Here is a 12,116-nt window from a genome sequence, read left to right on the forward strand (position 1 = left end):
CCATCAGCACCACCCTCGAATGCTCGAAAAAGGCCACCACCAGCACCACCAACTTCACGCACACGTCGTGTCGCTGCTCGATATGATAGTGAGGAGGACGAGGATTTGGATGATGAGCAATCGGCTCCTCAATCTGAAGAAGAAGAAGATGTATCCACACGTACATTGACCATGTCAACAAGGAACGGAGGAGCACGTAGAAACAGGGCACCACCGAGACCACCAGCTGCTCCTCAACCACAAACAGAAAAATTGATTTCTTGTCCGATACCATCCTGTAATATGAAGTTTACTAGGAAATCGTCATTGGCTGTACATCTCAGGTTTAAGCATCCCGATCAGGCGAATAAACCTGGACGTAGTAAATTGGGAATGTCCAATAGTGATGATGAGCAGGAAGATACTCGCAATGAACCCCACCGACGAATGTATATTAATAATGAAGATCAGGATGACGAGGAGGAGGAGGAAGAGCGACAAGAGTCAGAAGAATACGAACGTATAAATCAGCACCCACAAAATGAGAAACTCGCAGCCGATGAAGAGGACGACGATTTGGATCGTAACTCATCTCCTGAAGCACCATTGCCATACTCGCGACCTGCATATCAATATAGCAAGCAGGACCAACACCCTGTTAGTAGCAACAGTCATCATAATGATCATCGTATGGTGCCAGTGTATGGAACAACGCTCGCGCCACCACCCGCCAATCCAGGCCGGCTCTCTCGTCTCACAGGATACCACGACTCGTATGAAGATGGTCTTTACAACCACGACCTATTACGTGGGGCTGATAGATACCCTCTTGGATCTAGTCCCATGCCTGAAATGCCGGAATTCGACGTCAATCGAGGTTCGTCGCCTTTTGCTACGCTTATAGGAGTAGGATTACGAGCACTCAGCGAGTCGCCTCATCCAATGTGAGGGCAGCAGTGTATAGTTGTGGGGTATTAAATCTTTTATCAATAAATCAATAAATCTGTGTTTTGGAATACCCGAATCGCACTTTCTTGTCCTTAGTGGGCTCAAAAATAAAGTGATTCGCTGTATTGACGGGTTTGGCCATTTCACACTTGCAACTCGAGTGATCGAAAGTTTATATGCTGAAATCAATGCGATTTTATCTAAAACTGCTTGGTCATCCCACAAAGAAAAAAAGAAAGACCAACTCCAATCATAGGTGTTTTTGACGAAACATTCAAACAAGAATTGTATGTGATCGCCCACAACAAGGTAAAAGAGAATGGCAGATCAGGTCGGGACGGCCACTCTGAGACGTCGTAGAACCTTCCTGGGTCGTCGGCTTCGTCCCGCTGGATCTGGTGAAATATCAACACGCAGCAATAATGCAGAGGCATCTACTGTAGAAAAGGAAGACGGTGAGACTACGAATACTACTAGTCCAAAGACGCCAACGAAGCCCAGCATCTGGACTCTATCTCTTGGCCGAGCTAAAACCGATAAAGCAGCAAACCCAATACAAGTAAAACCAACTAAGGCTCCACAACGTAGAAAGTCGTGGTTTAAACGGGACAGATCTTCAATTGTAGTAGATACCAACCTCCAACCATCATCTCCCATTACTCCAACTGCATCAGCCACTTCACCGTCACTTTGCTCTGAACCCGACTCATCGACCGCAACCAGTGTTCCTGCTACAAGCACTCTAAAGAAGCGGAACAGCAAAGTATTGGAACTATCTGCAACCGCATTATCGTGGCTCAAGAGAGCAACTGCTGAATCTAGTACCAGTCCTACCGCATCATCACCATCTGAAATCCAAACTATCAAAAACACCGAAACCCTCGAGATCACTGATATGGCTGATCAAGATGCTATGGTAGACAAGCCACGTGGACTACGAGCTAAAATGCCTACCTTACGTCGCATGAGATCGTCCAAGGTCGATAAAAAGGCTTCAGAACAGGATGATTTTAAAGGTTTCAGTGATGCGGAGACATCTGATATGAAGCTTCAGGAAGGTGATGAGAAGCAACGGAAACGAGAATGGAGACTCAAGGTCGCCACGTCTATGATCTCACTACGTAGTAAGAGTCCAGTACGTAGTAAGAGTCCTATGGTGGATGATAAACCTGAACAGACACAGCATCAGCAACCTAGTAATGGAACACTGAAACGAGTCAAGAATGCCATGACTTGGTCTGGACGTCATCATACTCCTGAAGTATCTGATGAGACGACTGGGACTGTAGTAGTGTTGGAAAGGAAGAAGACTATGAGACGGGCTCTGTTTTGGAGGAATGATGCTACTGCTGCTGCCTCCAGTGAGGACGTATCAACGCCGCCAGTTGATAATAACGATACTCTAAGGCCATCGTCACCAACAGAGTCAAGCAAATCTGTACCAGTAGTAGTAGCAGTAGTAGAAAGTAGTAAACCCACCAAACCTAAAAGCCGTGGAGTCAAGTTATGGAGATCAAAGTCAGTGGAGTCGTCCAAGGTTAAAAATAATTCTACTTCAGAGGTCAGGCTTGATCCTATAACTGCAGATACTCCACCTCCAGCTGCTGTAGAACCAGTCGTAGATCCCATAGTAGTTTCAACGCAGCAACGTAATGGAGATATAAGAGGATCAGATGAATACTCGCTGCGCAACCGACCTCGTCGAAGTTACGACTCGAGTATGCATACTCGACCTAGTAATGAGATTGACACGTCATCACCAGTACCCGTCGTAAGTATAAACGGTGTGGAACAGGCTGTCACCGAAGATGGTTCTATGGGCATATCTCGTGATGAATTTAAGGCCACGGAATCATCAGCCACACTGGTAGACGAAACAACAGACATGACTCACAAGACAACAGTATCGTCAGTAGTGGTAGAAGAAACCACTCAAGTAGTAACAACAGAAGTAGTGACTGTTATAACATCCACGACTGTTGACGAAGTGAAATCGACCAAGGCTGCAAAGGGTAAAAAGCAAAGGAAGGGTGGTGACAAGATCAAGAATAAAAATCAACCAAAGGCTACCTCGAATACCAGTAATACTAGTCAAACTCCATCACCAGTACCAGTATTGTATTCTCCCGAACTTGTAGCTCGAGCCATTGCAGAAAGACGGGATAGCCTTGATGTGACATCTCCTCCACCACCAATAATCCCAGCCTTCGTTTTAGAACGTCGTGAAGTGCGCCTGAATAAACGGTATCCTGCTACTCACGGCCATGGCGATGATGTGACCAAGGCTTTATCTATTAGTAGTACCAGTAGCATCAAAACCAACCATAGTGGCCACACAGCTTCCAAATCGCCATCACCCGTTGAGAAGCTTATGGAAATGCACACACCTCCAGGTGCAGTCAAGATGGACGAGCCTCTCATCAATCTTTTGGATGAGCCTATATCAGAAGCGTTTACACATGTATCGCCCATTAAATCACCGGTTTTGGCTGACTTGATGGAATTGATTGAACCCGTCCATCCTATAACGAGTATTCCTGTTGCCAAGTCTGACGCTGTATATGGTAACGAGACTGTGCTGGCCACAGTTGAGTCGAGTCAGCATGCCAGGTCCCCAATAATCGACCAGTTTGATCCAATAATGAAGACTCCCGAAGTAGTCGTACGGGCACCTGTATCAGGGGCGATTGTCTCTCCGCTGGTCATACCGGCTTTGAGGAGAGCTAAATCAATCACGTCGCCGATAGAAGGTATGTGGCCAAAAGCAGCCTTACAAGTCAATACAGCAGTGTTTGTGAGCTGACCAGCCGCTTCGCATTTAGGATACCCTGCATCAATGGCAACTACTCCATCAACTCCATCACCATCAACACCCTTCCCAAATACACCATCTGAAACCAGGACACCTGTCTCTGTTGCTGGAGACTCATTGCCATCCATACTATCATCTAATGACACTGATAGTAACCCAATAGTAATGTCACTACCAAAAACGTCGATAGCCAGATCAGCCCTATCAGAATACTTGCCATCACGTAATGATGAAATGATGGTTTCTGTAGGTGACTTCGTAGATGTTACAGCCGAGTTCTCTGATGGTTGGGCTATGGGTCATAACCAAACTACTGGCCAAAAGGGTGTATTTCCACTAGTCGTCTTTGAAGAATCCTCAACGTCAGATGAACTCGATGACGATGAAGACGACGACCAGGAAATAGAACAGGAGGAATCTGAATCTGTAACTGATGCGCATCCTAATGATAATCTTATAAAACAGCACGATCATTCAAGAGTTTTGGATGAAACTCATGTCGAACTGGATGGTGAATCCAGTGACGAAGGCACACAAGGTGACGACGAAGAAAGTAGTCAAGGTGATGATGATGAGGGTGAATATGACGATGACGAAGACGATAATGATGAAGAGGAAGAGGGTGACGAAGAAGAAGAGCCTCGTCAATCTCCCAACATGCAGCAGTCGTCAGAAGCGGTGCTGTCAAACAAGCGAACGAGTACGTTTGGCTATATCTGGAGCAGTCTTACTGCTCGAGCTTCACCAGGTAACCTTGCTGTTTGCGTATTCGATGCCATTTGATTAGACTTAATTTGGAACTCGTATTTCCTAGTTCCATCGTCATCACCAGCTTCTATAAAAGCAACTCCAACACCAGAACCTTCAATACGATACGTAAAGAAAGTAGCCCCCGAAACACCAGAACGAGACAGTGGGAACAACCTCAATACGATTCCAGCTCTACTATCCACACTCCCTCTACTATATGTACATTACGATCACATCCCAACACGGCCAGATGAACTTTCACTACGTGTTGGTGATGTCGTTAATATCGAAGCTGCATATGCTGACGGATGGGGTTATGGTCATCTACATCAGTTTGATAGTGATATAATTAAAGGGCAGCGTGCTTATGAAAAGGGGTGGGTGCCTATATGTTACTTGGATGAACATGAGCCAGAGATTTTGGGCTCGTCTGATGAGATGGCCAATCTTGATGATTGTAGCGATGATGAAGAAGAAGATGAGCAGTATATTGAAGGGAATTATCTTGTAGAAGAGGAAGCTGAAGAGGCCGCTGAAGGGAATTACCTTGTAGAGGTTTAGAGTAGAGGTGGTGTTGAAAAAAGTCATGTATTGTGGGAACCCAAGTAGATATGTATTTATTGGCGAGTTGATAGTATAATATTATATATTTTGAGACATAGATAGGACCAGGGAAATACTTTGTTTATTTGTTTGTGATGTAAGACCGTACTAATGGTCAATTCTACGATCTCGAACGTGTGAAAATGCGCTGAGAGATGAGCGACCGAACGGAAGGGTCCGTCTATCTAGGCGGTATCAGCCATCGATACACAAGTGAAAGCCACGTCACAATTCCTTCCGTGGATTTACTGAGTGTCAATTCTTTACAAGAAACCCATGTGTGCCCGAAAAACTGACGCACTACAGGACTACGCCATGAAACACTATCTTGATACAGTTTTTTGGATTCAGACGAAGGATCTCGACGTGGGCCTATCTTTCTAACACTCCACTCAGTTTTCATCAAAGACCATCTCAGGGGCCACAAAGTACACGACCCTCGCAAAGCGAGAAAAGCAAGAACATATCTGCACCTTTCATTCACTGTTCAATTTGACATATGCGACTCGAGAACTATGGATTACGACGACAAACAATCCACACTACTCAAACAACTGCAACATAGGGACGTCACTGTCTCTGAGGACACGAAAATTCTGGACGAGGGCGAGCACCAAGAAGCCGACGATGGATTGGCGTTGCCGAAACGACGTGTATTGTTGATTATTATCGCAACTTCCGTCTTGGTGTTTGTCGCAAATATGTGAGATTTCGTTGATGCACTTCTGATGCCTCGTTTGAGAGTTTACAATTTCGGTGGAGAGAAATCATCAAATACAACCCATTCGTCAAATTTTGTTTTCGTTACATTAGGCTTTGATACCACTATTGTATACACAAGTTTGCCAATTATTGGGTCTGACCTTGGTGCCTTTCAACAAATCTCATGGTGTGCTACGGCCGGCTTTCATGCTTGCCACCACGATTTCATCAGCTGTTTGTGAATGTACTTGTTGAAATAGACGCTTCTATCTTTTGGATTTGAATTTTGTTTCCACTAGTTTTGGGCAAGGCCTCTGACTGCTTTGGAAGAAAAACAATGGTTCTCATTTGCAGCTCGCTCTTCCTCCTCTAAGATTCTGTTTTGGAGGGTGGTCGCACACATTCTAAGGATTTGGCCTTGAGATAGTGGATCTGCATTATCGGGGGCAAACTCAAAGATAACATGGCTGATTATAGCACGGGTAGTGCAGGGACTTGGAGCTGGAGGGTTCTATACGCTTCAATTCTTGATACTTGCCGATTTGGTAGGCCACCAAACCGTGGGAGCTACCCGTCCGTGATTGCTTTGCCTGCTTTGGTTTCTGTGACTACTGGGCCGATAATCGTAAGTCTCTGGTTTTGGTTCACTCGCTGTCAGATCACTCAAACCTTTGATGTCGTGTAAATTAGGGAGGGTAGGAGAGAAGACACCGAAACGATTTTGACACAATGCTCAAGAGAGATCACATTTTCTTCTTGCAGACTCTTTGTCGACAACACAAGCTGGCGCTGGGAATTCTACTTTGCGTTGCCTATCTTGATCATCCCTACAGGAACGTAATGGTTTCTTCTTCCCAAGAAACATTCCAGGAGGCCGTGAAACGAATCGAATGGTTTAGTTCATTGCTTATGCTTTGCTTCACGGTTTGTTTCTTCGTTGCTCTCGCTCAGGGAAGCACGGAAAGTCACGGAGTGATCCCATGGGAATAGGACCCTTTGCAGCTGGAGGAGTCTTCTTCGTAATCTTTCTGATTGCCGAACATTTGGCGTGAGTAAATCGGCAAAACGACCAAATCCGAAACGTGTTGGAACCGTTCGTTGGTGCTGATCTTATAGTTTATACTAGATACGAACCCATAGTCTACCTACCATAATTTGCAAACCCAACTTTTGCTTGAGTGAACATCGTATCCCTCCTCTTTGGAGTCATCTTCTACAGTCTGCAACTGCAATTGCCGATCTTCCAGCAAGTTGCTCAAAGAGCAACCGCGACAAACACGGGTTGATGATGGTCGCATGTGATGTTCCATTTGTGATTATCATAACAATGTGAGGACAAGTTTTCTTGTTGTTCCCACATGTAGGAGACCACAATGATTCAAGTCTTTGGATTTAAGTGTAGGTATTATTATGCAGAAGACACATCTCACTACTACCCTGCTACGGTTCTCATTTCCTATCGGAATAGTCGGCATCTTCAAAGGGTCTGAAAGTCTCGCTTGGCACCCAGATTGGGTTTGAAATTGTACGTTAGAATGGCTGCAGCTGCAGTGCTGATGTGGTTTCCCACGATTCTGATGATGGAAAATTCACCTCTCCGACGTGTCATACCGCAAGCTGATGAGGTGTTGGGGTTGCTAAAAGTGAATGACATTGAGGAAGCGAATCCTTGGTTTTCACCACCCAATGGTGCAATGAGCGGACGTCAAAGTAGAGATGAGACGTTTGTGTTGGTCTCTGACGAGTGGTGAGTCTTTGTGTTACATTCGAGAATACAGTCGCATCACTGACCCTTCATTTTCAAGATTCAGAATGCTAGTGATTTGTTGAAATGAACGATTGTAATTGCATGATCTAAAAGTGTGTGCAAGTTAGTAGAACATAATCGAATGAATTTCTTGTTTGTACTGTAAGGAGCTCTTTGTTCGTAAGGTAATAAAAAAAACTACCTTGAGAGCCAGTACGAAAGTCCTTTTTTAAGCAAGAAGAACACAAAGTTTCAGTTCCAAATCAAAAAATTACTCCAACTGATGCAAATGCTATATTATAGTAATATTAATTAAAATAAGAAAGTGCTCTTGTAAATCACTTTTTTCTAATATTCCTCGGCTTATCCACCTTCCTCTTCTTAAAAGCAGGAGCCGCCTTAACAACCCCTTCCTCATCCTCATCCTCATTATTATACGCCGCACCAACACCATCATCAACATTCAACACCTTCTCAACAACCTTCCAATTCAAACTACTAATAACATCAAAATCAACACCAGCTTCGTCCTCATCAACAGCTTCTTTTCTCAGATTCGTGACGTCTGGCTTTACATCATCCGTGCCAAACTCGTCTTTTACTGTCGTTGCGGAACGGGTAGAGGGCAGCACCTGTTGATGACTAGGCACTGAAGTCCATACACCAGCGATACCTTGATCGGCATCAGGAGCCACTTCGACGGGGATACTGTTATCTTCTAGCCGTATTCCACCTGTATATCCTGTTGGCACTATATTCGAGGATGAGGAGGATGGTGCAGATGGTTGTGGTGGTATATATGTACTCGTGATTGCTCCAACACGGGGATACATGGATGGCGGTATAGACGATGGTGCCGTAGCTGTGCCTGACGATGAGGGAGCCGATTCAGTCATGTCTTGAGCGTATTGACGTGTAGCAGCCTATTTGTGTATGAAAGGACAAAAAACCGTCAGATGGTGTTGGTTGAGTGCAAACGCACATAACGTAAAACACACCCGTTCAATACGTAGCAACATATCTCTAGTCTTGAGATCTTCAATTCTCTTTTGATCACCCCGTTTATGCATGTCGCGTAGATACTCTTCAACAGCTTGCTTGTGTTTTGTTCCATTTTCATGTAATTGACGACTCTACGTAAGGAAGGAGAGTTAGTAAGCCGGACCATAGTAACAAGTATTCGAAATGAACTTGTGATCATCTTCAAACATACGGGCTTATTGTCTGTGACGAATATCTTGCATCGATCTAAAACGTTGAAAGGAGATGTTAGCTTCAAAGGACATAACCGAGTAACAGGAAAGCTATCAGCATATACATACCACACCAGTACTTTTGCGTTCCCAGCTTGTACTTGTTGCTACCAGACATTTTTTAGAGAGCTCCCAAGCGAATTCAGGAATTTGTAGTGATTTCAAGAAGTGTCATTGCGATGTGGAAGCCAACAACAGTTGAAGCCACGGCGCGTTCGTATTAGTTGGTATCATTAAATTGACGCGTCCACTTAGCTACTGACGTCTGACTTGCTGCGGACTCTTATGAAACTGAAGTAGATACCAAAAACACACAATTCCTAAGCAATCCAATCTATTTATGACCATCGTATTCTAATATTCTAAGTATATATACAACAAGATCTCCTCTTCTTGAACCAGAAGTCGGTCTAAATTGCGTTAAAATGGCTGTGGGTATTCAGTGCAGATCAACCACCCTACCGCTTCTTCGGCATCTGCTTTAATAACCGGCAGAAAGACCTCCCTTTCTTGGATCACTAGAAGCTAAAATTAGCCCATCATCTAAAACACGTATCGTTTCAACACCGGTGAATAGAGGATAACTGCTGGTCTAGAAGTGAAACGGATCGTCAGTATGCTTGAACAAAAAATCCGTACCCGTATCGTTATTGCGACCACTCACATTATGATTCCTATGTTGCATATTCAGAATCACATCCTCTGGAAATCCAAACTCAGACAAAAAGATATTTGGCACTAGTTGATGATGGAAGCGTGGCTGCAAAACAGACTCTAATGGGTCTTGTCCATAGTCCAGTATGTTGATGATGGTCTATACAAACGTGTGTTGTTAGTTTGGATTTTTTGGTAGCTTCAAAGTTAAAAGTTGACGAGCTGAGAGATGGGTGTCTACCTGAAGAGTAGCAGTCACAATAAAGGAGCCTCCACTAGCACCGACAACGATTTCAACTCTGCCATTCTTTTCAACGATGGTTGGCACACATGACGACAAGGGTCGTTTGTTTGGTGCAACGAAATTAAATGGTGATGGAGGCAATCCGAACTGGGTGCCACCATTAGGCGAATCAGGCATAGAAAAGTCATCCATCTCTAAAGCAGGTTGAATGATGCGTTTGAAAACAATTTACAGTCATTCCCTAGCCGTTTTTTTGCCAGTGCACATACCATTGTTAAGCACAATACCAGTAGCTTGATTCATCAGCTGAGCGCCAAATACCTGATTAACCGTGCTAGTTATCGAGACGGCTTCTCCATTAGCATATACCGATATATGGGCTGTTCCAGCGGTCTCTTCAATGTCATAGGCTGGTTGATAGTATGATACGTTATGTGTGGTTGACTAAGTTTCGTAATAAAGTGAAACGATTTAGAATCATTTTTTGAAACAAGATCATGATTGACATGACTTACATCAGTTATATTCAGTCGAACTTCAGCAGCATGTTCCTTCGTGACGAACTCATCAACATATTTAGTTATATTGGAGATCTGAGGGCAAACAACGAGGTTAGATTCACCGACAGATTCCGATGCGTAAACTTTTTTCCCCTTTACATCACTTGGATCTCCATAATAGCTCCTCTGAGCAAATCCAAACTTGAAAGCCTCAGTCAGCCTGTAAGTGTTGGCCATTTAATAAAACCAAAGTAGATATAATCTCAGAATTCCATTTCAGTAAACTCACCTGTGGATGTTGGTAAAAGTTCGACCTTCAGACTTCAGATCATAACCCTCCATAATGTTCAAAACAGATAATACAACCGGTCCACTACAAGTAGGAACCAAATTTCAGTGATTGTCTCTTAGACTGGTGAATAAATGGCTCGCGTCTTTTCACCTAGCTGGAGGAGGCACCGTCAAAACACGATGACCATGATAGAATCCAACTAGAGTTGGCACAAGGACAGCTTCATAACTAGCCATATCTTCCATGGTCATTATGCCACCTGCTTTCTGTGTTTCTGCAACAAGTTGCGACGCAATCTCACCCTGAGACAAAAAAGGAAGCCAAAGCGTTAGGAATGAACCAAAATGACTCGGCACCATTGTCTTACCTTGTAGAATACATCAGCCCCATTTCTAGCAATCTGCTGCAATGTCAATCCAAGTTGAGTACGTCGAATAGTTTGGCCTTGGACGAGAGCAACTCCATTTGGTGCAAAAACTTCCATAAAGTTTGGGTTCTTGAGTATCCATGCCATAGATGTCTAAATATGAATTCGATATAAAGGTCCGACAAAGAGATGCCACAAAAGCAAAGGAAAACCGCCTGCATACATTGATTCGTGCAGCCAACACTTGGTTGACCTTCCACCCTTCGAGACACAATTGAATGGATGGCTGGAAGAGACGCACCCATGGCAGCCTTCCGTGTCTTTGATGAGCTAGCTGAAATCCTCGAATCTCGCCACTGTCACAGAAAGAATTGTGAAGAGTGAGATCTTCAACAAAAGCACAGGAACAATTCCTTCCAATAGAACTCACGGTACTCCCACAGCCAATCCCCCAATACGAGATGAAGTTGGGTTGTTTTGAAACATGGTCTTGTTTGAAGCAGCAGGAGCGGTTTCTCTGAAATCAACGACTTCAGAAGATCCATCAGCATTTCGAACCAGCATGAATCCACCACTACAACAGGATCAACATGAGGAATACACGTATGAAAACAAAATACGATCAACTGCAGGTAAGAGCGTTTTTTACCCCCCAATGCCAGAAGAGTACGAGTTCGTAACACCAATACATAGCGTCGTAGCGATTGCTGCATCAACTGCAGATCCACCCTCTTGCAGCACGCCAGTTCCAATATAGCTACAAATAGGATTTTCAGAAGAAACAGCTCCTTGTTTCGCGATGATTAGTCCTAAGTTTACGAAAGGAGTGTTGGTTTGTAATATGGAAATATGACGAGTTAGAAGCTGCATCAGACTTTTTGGCGAGACGGGCGAATAAGCAAACTTACTTGGATCTTTCTGAGATCCCCAAACGTATCTTGAGCTCACGCCCAGCACCAGCAGAACGAGGTTCAAAGCGAGAAATAACATTAGAGCGACTAGAGCAGCCATGGTTTTGGTTTTTGATGATGCAAAAGAAGTCTTGACACGATGCAGCAAATGCGGATACGAGGATCTCGTCATCTTTGTAGCTTGCTTGGTGTCGACTAGTTGGGACATTGGATTGGCCAACATTTTGACAGTTGTGACGAGCGATTGCAAACACACACAGAGCACGCAATGATTTGACAGGTCAGGCTAATGCTTGATCGTACTTGAGACTTGATATTTCGACGCGATGTTCACGCTAAATAAGTCATCTTTGC

General features: G+C 44.2%; 3 protein-coding genes across 3 annotated transcripts; 1 reads left to right on the top strand and 2 right to left on the bottom strand.

Annotated features, from left to right (window-relative positions):
• Positions 1-1,246: 1,246 nt before the first annotated feature.
• On the top strand, positions 1,247-5,050 carry SmJEL517_g01479 (uncharacterized protein; the record flags this gene model as incomplete). Its single annotated transcript, XM_031167407.1, has 3 exons — positions 1,247-3,677; positions 3,750-4,487; positions 4,554-5,050. 3 exons carry the CDS (start codon positions 1,247-1,249, stop codon positions 5,048-5,050), a joined length of 3,666 nt encoding a protein of 1,221 aa, XP_031026437.1.
• Positions 5,051-7,879: 2,829 nt separating this feature from the next.
• SmJEL517_g01480 (uncharacterized protein) lies at positions 7,880-8,912 on the bottom strand (the record flags this gene model as incomplete). The annotated part of the gene is made up of 4 exons (XM_031167408.1): positions 7,880-8,464; positions 8,540-8,674; positions 8,755-8,789; positions 8,864-8,912. The coding sequence occupies 4 exons, from the start codon at positions 8,910-8,912 to the stop codon at positions 7,880-7,882; spliced, it is 804 nt and encodes a 267-aa protein (XP_031026626.1).
• Positions 8,913-9,275: 363 nt separating this feature from the next.
• SmJEL517_g01481 (uncharacterized protein) lies at positions 9,276-11,985 on the bottom strand (the record flags this gene model as incomplete). The annotated part of the gene is made up of 13 exons (XM_031167409.1): positions 9,276-9,386; positions 9,459-9,608; positions 9,690-9,886; positions 9,962-10,136; positions 10,208-10,285; positions 10,352-10,412; positions 10,482-10,565; positions 10,635-10,786; positions 10,852-11,004; positions 11,075-11,207; positions 11,282-11,425; positions 11,501-11,660; positions 11,760-11,985. 13 exons carry the CDS (start codon positions 11,983-11,985, stop codon positions 9,276-9,278), a joined length of 1,824 nt encoding a protein of 607 aa, XP_031026627.1.
• Between the last annotated feature and the right edge of the window lie 131 nt (positions 11,986-12,116).

The sequence above is a fragment of the Synchytrium microbalum genome, assembly GCF_006535985.1.
Source record: "Synchytrium microbalum strain JEL517 chromosome Unknown SmJEL517_scf0005, whole genome shotgun sequence".
In the NCBI taxonomy this organism is placed as follows: Eukaryota; Fungi; Chytridiomycota; class Chytridiomycetes; order Synchytriales; family Synchytriaceae; genus Synchytrium; species Synchytrium microbalum.